This window comes from Phycodurus eques, chromosome 7, assembly GCF_024500275.1.
Source record: "Phycodurus eques isolate BA_2022a chromosome 7, UOR_Pequ_1.1, whole genome shotgun sequence".
NCBI classification, from domain to species: Eukaryota; Metazoa; Chordata; class Actinopteri; order Syngnathiformes; family Syngnathidae; genus Phycodurus; species Phycodurus eques.
Window position 1 is genome coordinate 13,746,037 of NC_084531.1, and position 8,206 is coordinate 13,754,242.

General features: G+C 42.3%; 1 protein-coding gene across 1 annotated transcript; it reads right to left on the minus strand.

The window, feature by feature from the left end:
* Positions 1–1,161: 1,161 nt before the first annotated feature.
* Positions 1,162–7,136, minus strand: sptssb (serine palmitoyltransferase, small subunit B). Its single transcript, XM_061681755.1, has 2 exons — positions 7,008–7,136; positions 1,162–5,604 (listed from the first exon to the last, which is right to left on the minus strand). Exon 2 carries the CDS (start codon positions 5,594–5,596, stop codon positions 5,354–5,356), a length of 243 nt encoding a protein of 80 aa, XP_061537739.1. The 5' UTR covers positions 5,597–5,604; positions 7,008–7,136; the 3' UTR covers positions 1,162–5,353.
* Positions 7,137–8,206: the final 1,070 nt, after the last annotated feature.

An 8,206-nucleotide genomic window follows, 5' to 3' on the forward strand; every position in this document is an offset into this window, starting at 1 on the left:
GCGGCCAAAACGACATCGCGGGGTGTCCGGGCTCTCCCTTAGGGATAGAGTGAGAAGCTCGGTCATCCGGGATGAGTAGGGCCGGTGCTCCTCCACATCGAGAGGAGCCAGATGAGGTGGCTGGGGTATCTGATTCGGATGCCTCCCGGACGCCTCCCTGGTGAGGTGTTCCGGGCACGTCCCACCGGGAGGAGACCCCGGGGACGACCCGGGACACGCTGGAGAGACTATGTCCTTCAGCTGGCCTGAGAACGCCTCGGGATCCCCCCGGAAGAGCTGGATGAAGTGGCTGGGGAGAGGGCAGTCTGGGTGTGTCTGCTAAAGCTACTGCCCCCGCGACTCGACCTCGGATAAGCGGTAGAAAATGAATGGATGGATGGATTAAAAAGTACAATAATAAACATTTTTTCACTCATTTAAAGAAATACATAAACATATTTTTTAAATGTTAAAATATATTTTTTTTAAATGGACCTTGACAAAAATAAAACAATTCTGATTGAAATGGAACAATATGATCCATCCGTTTTCCGTACCGCAGATCCTCACTAGGGCCACAGGTGTGCTGGAGCCTATCCCAGTTGACTCTGGGCGAGAGGCAGGGTACACCCTGAACTGGTCGCCAGCCAATCCCAGTTTATCGTAACAATATGTTACGATAAAAATAGTAAAATAAATTAATCAAAATGTGAAAAAAGTATTTTCTTTAACATAAAATAGAAATACTAACAAAACATGTACAGTTGAAAATGAAAAATGAAACAAAAATAAAAATGTAAAAACATATTTTTGGCTGTTTGGCTGTGAATACATCAAGAGTTGAGGTAATAAATAAATCCATCATATACTTCATTAGTCTTGTAAGGTAAATTAAGGTGAATGAAAAAAATATTTGCCATATGCAAAAGATCAGTAAAGGTGTGTGATTTAATGTTGCTCAGTCTCGTATTAGATCAATACTGTTATACTTACGTCATTAAGACTACAAAGATGCACACACACACACGTACAGCGGCAGCATGTGCAGAAAAAACAGTCATGTAGAAAGTGAAGCCCTTGAGGCTTTTCATTCCTGCACCATCACCATCAGCGGTGGAGAACAGGTTTGGTGACTTGGTCTGTTATTGGAAGAACCAACACTATTGTGTCAGCAGCGTGCTCATTTCCCAAAGAAAGACCTGGTGACTGCTGCCGAGTTACTGTGCATGAGCCGCACAAGAGCAGTACTATATGTGTTTCTAATGTCTTTATTTTGGATTTGATAATAAAACAAAAAGAGATTTTCATTCATGATACATGTGTAAGAAAAGCACATCAAGTTGGAGCAAATTGTATGGTGTGTTTTAGGGCCACAAGAGAATGCAACAGATATAAATATCTATATTTTTATATCTATATATTTTTTTTTTTTGGGTGTGCAAAATAATTTCTATTTCTATTGGGCGCACCAATAAATATATAAAAAAGTGTATTATTACAACCCATATTTTTTCAAAAATACATGAGGCGTGTTGGAAAAGTCCCAGGACTGTCGTCTCAAAAGATGACAAAAGTGATGCCTTGAGGTAAGTGTTTAATCATTTCCTTGACCACGCTTATAACTCAAAACACTCTCAAACCATGTGACGGAAATACCAGTAATCCATTCTTTCCTCTAAAAAAAAAGGCTGTAATATTTTTTTAATAAGAAAACTAGCACTCTTTAAAATTATAATTTATAAAAACATCATATGATTCAATAGAACGTTATAAGATTTTACAGACTTTGCCATTTAAAAAAAATAAATAAATTCAATAGACATTGTGTTCCCCCTGATGGTGTGCGTGCCATGGCCACCTGGGGACACTGTACTGTAATACAGACATACGGATGTACTGTACATGGACAGTCACAGCTCCTCAGTAAGCAGCACTAATATTAGTCATTCTTTGCAGAGGATAAATAATATATGCCTGTGAGTATTGTCATATTGTCTGTCTACATGTGTTGATCTACCATTTGTGATCAAATATCAGTTGCTTGAAAGGTTATAACACTGCAAAACCAATGCTATTTGTTAGCTTGTCTATGGCATTTTCAGTGTTCATTGTAACATTACGCTACCGGAAAATTCTCAGGCAAAGTTGTTTGGCTGTTTCAAACACAGAATGTGTAATTCTCTCTGTTTTATGTGTAGGTAATGGTAAACGTCAACTGGGAGTGGCAATAAAGAGTTTGAAGCCTCTTTTGATTGTTCATTATCTGCCAAACTGCTGTTTGCATAGTGAGTTGAATTAAGGTCACTGTCCTTAATTACAGTGCTCGTATCGCAAATGTTTGCTCGCAATTCAAAGCAAAAAAAATTCCGCAAGATGGCTTGTATCGTGACTAACTTGGAAGTTGGGTTACCAGCATCTCAAAGAACCACTGTATATCTTTTGTTACACCAGTCCTGGAACGTTTTAGGCACACCTCATAAGTCTGTTTCTTTTGTTTGTTTGTTTGTTTGTTTTCTGAAGAGAGATAATATCTTTAAAAATATATATTTTCCAGCATAAAAGCTGTAATATTAGGACAATGAAGTTGTATTTATGAAATTTAATTGATAAACTATGACTTTTTTCTCTTGCTTAAACCGTGACTTTAATATCATAATATCACAAATTTATCTTGGAAAAATATGACTTTTCTCTTGTCTTATTACCCAGATAAAATTCAACTTTTTTTTTTTGCTAAAAAATAATAATTTATCATCATAAATGTACGCCTTTTTTCTCGAAAACAGGAAACTTTTTGATTCCTATGGCTTTGATCTCTAGATCAACAATAGGCCGAGCGAGACTTTGCTTTTCATGCAGGGCTCTTAAATCTGCGGCACGTGCGGACAAAACATTTCCCATTTGGGCTCAGTAGGCCGCAGATGAAGTAAAGCCTTATCAAAGCGAAAGCCAAGCCCGCCATGTACGAGAGCGTGCTGTATCAATATTTGCTGGAGCTCAGTGGCGAGTACACCTTCCTGGAATACCGACAGTTAAAACACTGGAGGGATGGAGGAATGGAAGGATGGAGGGATGGAGGGATGGAGGTTGGGCTCACAGCTCATGCAAAGATTTGGGATTCATTGCATAGCGTTCACCTTTTCTGTTTAGCGTTTCAGTGCATGCAACCTTAAAATCCCTGTAAAGAGTTTTGTTTCGAGATATATTATCCAGGTTTAAAGATAGTTGCTTAAAACATGGAAAGACTGTGAACTATGTATTGCTGAATTGTGGAAATATAGCATTCAACTGTTTTTCACCATTTCAGTTTGCCTGATTTACTGTAAAAACCTGAGCGCGTTCATGCTCATCAATGATTATCCAGCGGTATTACGAGATAGTTCCTACAACTAGGCCCATGTCTACGACTACAGCATGCAGTTAGCTCGCTAGCTATGCCTACCCCCCGGAAAATGCTTCTTCCCTGGATGCCATAATTTACAGAACAGCTTGGTGTTGTTATATAAATATCCAAGCGAGAAGGTGATGGAAGCCTGTTAGTTGGCGAGCTAGCTAGTGGCTAGTGCCTCTCATCGCGGAATTTGTAGCAAAGAAAGGTTGCTCGATGAAGCAGAAGCAGACACACCCACAACATTCGAGAATGGAGTGATTTTCTACGATTTTGAAGCCTCATTTTATATACTTGGCAATTATTTTAATTGTTCAAATTGGGCAGGTTTGTTAACAACACTCTTCTCTGCAGTGCTTAAAGTTCCTTCATTCATTTATTTTCCGTACCGCTTATCTTCACGAGGGCTGCGGGCGTGCTGGTGCCTGTCCCAGCTATCTTTGGGCGAGAGGCGGGGTGTACACCCTGAACTGGTCGCCGGGCAATCGCAGGGCACGTATAAACAAACAAACATTCACACTCACATTCACACCTAGACTGGACGGAACAAAAAAACATGGTGCCACACAACATTGTGGAGCAATCATGTCAGATTCTACTGAAATGCAAATGTCATTACAAAATGTTGTAAGACCATCCTTAGCGCTGCGTAGTGTACTTAAATCGCCACACTTTCAGCTTTCAGTAGGTGCTGCTATTTTGGTTAGAAGCAGAGTTCTGAGGGGTCGCCACATTTAAAACAGTTTAAAGCTAAACCAAAAGGAACACAGTTATTTGCCGCACATTTGCACCTGTCCAAGTTTTTTGGGAACCTTTTTTAGGGAGAGAGGGACAGTTGTGGAGTGTTTGCCACGCATTTAAAAAAAAAATAAAATGATCTGTAAACTAATCCCTTCATATTCAAGGGTAATTTTGTAAGGTGAGTTTCAAATAACAAACTGTTTTGCGATTATAGTTTGTGTTTATGGTTTAACTTTTAGGGGGTAAGTCAGTTATTTGCTTTCCCCCCCCCCCGCTATTTCCATCATGATCTCTCGCTAATTACTGTATTACATAGAAATGCAAAGAAACAGCAACACGAACCAATCCAGACTGGGCGGGACTAATAAATCACAAACACAACGTTGTGGGGCTGTCATTTCAGGAGCTACTGAAACTCTCCTTAAAAAAAGCTGTAAGATCATTAGTGCAGAACAGGCCACCTCATTTAAGCTTTAATTAGACTGCTTACTGGCCTCAATAGGCGCTGTTGTTTTGGTTAGCAACAGAGCTCAAAATGGGCTTCACGTTTAACCATTGAATGGCACGTTTAAAACAAACTGAAAAGGACAAGTATGGAGAAGCACCAAAAATCGAGGCAGACTGAGCAGAAATAATAAGTCACATAGCTCCCTGGAACACAACGTTGTGGAACGATCAAGACAATGTCTACGGAAGCGCCAATTTTGTAGTGAGAGGAGAATGCAAATCTGTTCGTACTGGATCCTCTCATGCAAAACTGACGGGCACTTACACAAGGCATCATGTGGTGAGAGAAAAGGAAATCAAAACAACACAAACAACAGTTGACAGCGGGGGCGTGAAAGCGGCCGTTGAGAATCGAATACTGTTTCAGGGCGTTTGGGCTTGAAAATGTCGTAATCTTCACCTTGACTGGCTCAGAGGACAGACATCTTAAGGTAGGGATGGACATTTGATTACATTCCCTTGATGGATAAATTCATGGGCGAATAGTGTTCTGAACTTCTGCATCTGTGCCCACGTTATATCGAGCTCGATCAAAGACTTGGCATAGTGTAGATGTAGCTCAGCTTCCTGTAGCTGTCAAGTTGGACTTCTTTACACGGCAAACTAGTTGAAAGTGAATCAAGCAGCCATTCCGTTTTGTCGCTATCGCTTCAAAACGTGATTACGTGATAATCAATTCCACACAATCGACTTCATTCCTAATCAATCAATGCCCGTGGGGGGAATTGCGTCTCCATCTCAGTTCATGAGGGCCATGGCGCTCTCCGGCTGGCCGCCGCTGATGCCAGAGAGGAATTCCAGCGCCAGGCGCACGTGGATGGGCACAAAGACGTAGGAGGTGTAGATCGCCATGGCGACGGCCGAGAACAGGACCGAGTTGAAGATGGACTTCTCCCAAGGCTCCAACACGTAGATGCCGGTGATGAGAAGGTACTGGTAGTAGAGCCAGGCCAGGTACTCCCTCAGGTTCTTGAAGTTCATCCTCCAGGCTGGATTAGGGCAGATTAGAGATTATACTCTCGAATACAAAGATTGCCTTGACACAGGTATTGTTTCGACGATTCATTTAACAATACAACGGTGCCTTGAAATATGAGTGACCCGATTTATGGGTCATTTGAGCTATAAACTGTCGTTTGGCCATTTATTTGCTTTGATTTACAAGTAAAAATGTGAGATATGAGCGCTAGATGGTGGCAGTTGAAGCTTTCTGTCAAACTAAACATACAGTAAAACAAAGATAATGGCTTGTTGTGTATTTTTAACCAAACACAAAGCTTTACCACGGCACGGTGGACGACTGGTTAGAGCATCAGCCTCACAGTTCTGAGGATCGGGGTTCAATCCCCGACCCCGCCTGTGTGGAGTTTGCATGTTCTCCCCGTGCCTGCGTGGGTTTTCTCCGGGCACTCCGGTTTCCTCCCACATACACAAAAACATGCATTAATTGGAGACTCTAAATTTCCCGTAGGTGTGAATGTGAGTGCGAATGGTTGTTTGTCTGTATGTGCCCTGCGATTGGCTGGCAACCAGTTCAGGGTGTACCCCGCCTCCTGCCCGATGATAGCTGGGATAGGCTCCAGCACGCCCGCGACCCTCGTGAGGAGAAGCGGCTCAGAAAATGGATGGATGGACAAAGCTAAAGTCCGCTCATCTTAATGCTAACAAACAATGCAAAACGCAATGGATATTTGAACACTAACGGTGCATCAACACATGTAGACAGACAATATAACCATACTCATAGGCATACATTCTTTATCCTCAGTGAAATACAACTAATATTATGGCACCTTACTGAGTCACTTACAGCTGTTGCCGACCTCTTCTTCGTTTGTGTCTGAATGAATGTATTATACTGCCCCCAAGAGGTCCAAGTCACACACACCAGAAAAAGCTGCAATGAACTAATCATGATGCACAAACTGTTTAATTCCTTGCATTCTATTTATGTTAGTCGTATGTTTTTATAAACTTAAAATTATAGAGCGCTATTTCCCTTTCTAAAAACACACTGCAATTTTTTTTGTTGAGCTTTTTGGGGAGGCTGGAATGTATTCGTGGTTTTCCATACAGAGTCAACATATTTAATGCAGTGGCTTTCAAAGCTGCGGGCAATAACAGATGCTGTGAAGTTGCAAGGGGGTGTGGCCATCAGGTGCGCCTATTCTAGAATTTACTATCAACTCAGCAAACTTATTTGAAACATCCTATAACTCTATAGGCTTTATAAATGTCGATTTTAATGAATCGCATTTTTTCCCCTCCATAAATTGTGAAATACAGTATGTCTCACACGTCCGTGTAACAATAAATTGGCGCAATTGAAGGATGATACTTGGACGTGACAGCAGCTGAGAAAGCGCCAAATGATTAAAACAAAGCCACTCACCTTTAAAGTAGTGAGGCGTCCTGCGTATGATCTCTTATTTATTTATAAGCGCCGATCGGGGCCCGTTTGCTGCTCTGCACTGCTGCCTTTGCGTGGTGCGCCAGGGGGGGCTGTCTCACCAGTTGGTGTCAAGCCTATATGCAGTAAGACGTGCAGAGTGCGTAGACGACACCACGCCCACAAACGCCGCTGCTGCTCACCTGGCTGGCAGGTGCACATCACGCACAAGTCAAACAGACGGGCTTAGAATGAAAGTGCTGTGCTTTACCGAGGTATTTGAACGCACCTGGACACTTTACTGCGACCCCTCAGATGCTGAGGATGCGGATTCTGATGCACAGCAATGGCGCGGGGGAGGTCTGCACCAATTGCAGTTTAGTGGCCCTGGGCATCTGCCTTTGCATCAAAACAGGTTAGGCTGGGCCCGCTTAGGGGTGTCAAAGTTGGATCCCCGCCCCCCACCCTTGCCACTTGGTTATTTGGGGCGTACCGCTTATCTAAAAAGGTTCATTACTTTTTCAAAGCCCCATGGATGACGACAATATTAAAAAGATGTAAATAGAGAAAGGTAAAGGTGTGTGCGTCGCTGACTGAATTCTTTTGGGGATGAATGGTTGGGGGAAAGTAGTGATGACACACTGGAGCAGTGGGCCGCTTCCCAGGGAATTTAGGGTTAGGCTACGATGCTAAGTAGGGGAACCATACTTGGATCCCTTTCCTTTCAGGCCACGTTCTTCTTAACCACAGCTCCACTTTTTGTAGGCGCTTATACGATGGTGCGGCCGTACCAAAAGTATGTGTATGTAAACAAGCCAGTTCAAAGCCATTGTTAATTAACGTCCGGTTTAACATCTATTAAATTGCATCGGTGTGGACTTGATGGCGTTAAAGTATATTTATTTACCTCTTAATGCACAGTGAGCATTAGAAGAGATGTTGCTTTTGCTTTACCAAAAATTGCCTCCCCGTCCACACACTTTGGTGACCGTCTGTTCTTACACTTGACAACAACAACAACATGCAGTTTTGATATGTAAACACAGGCAGCGCCGCCACGACCAAAAGGATTATGTGTGGGTTCACGCTGCTGTGGTTGTGCTTTGTGCGTTTTCCTATAGTGGGGGGAAAAAGATCGATAACACATTCAATGACATGAATAATTCATTTCGAAAAGTCCCTCTATCCCCGCAGAAAAAACT

Excerpts from the sequence above, each read along its gene's own strand:
- sptssb (XM_061681755.1), bottom strand. The coding sequence starts at position 5,596 with ATGAACTTCAAGAACCTGAGGGAGTACCTGGCCTGGCTCTACTACCAG.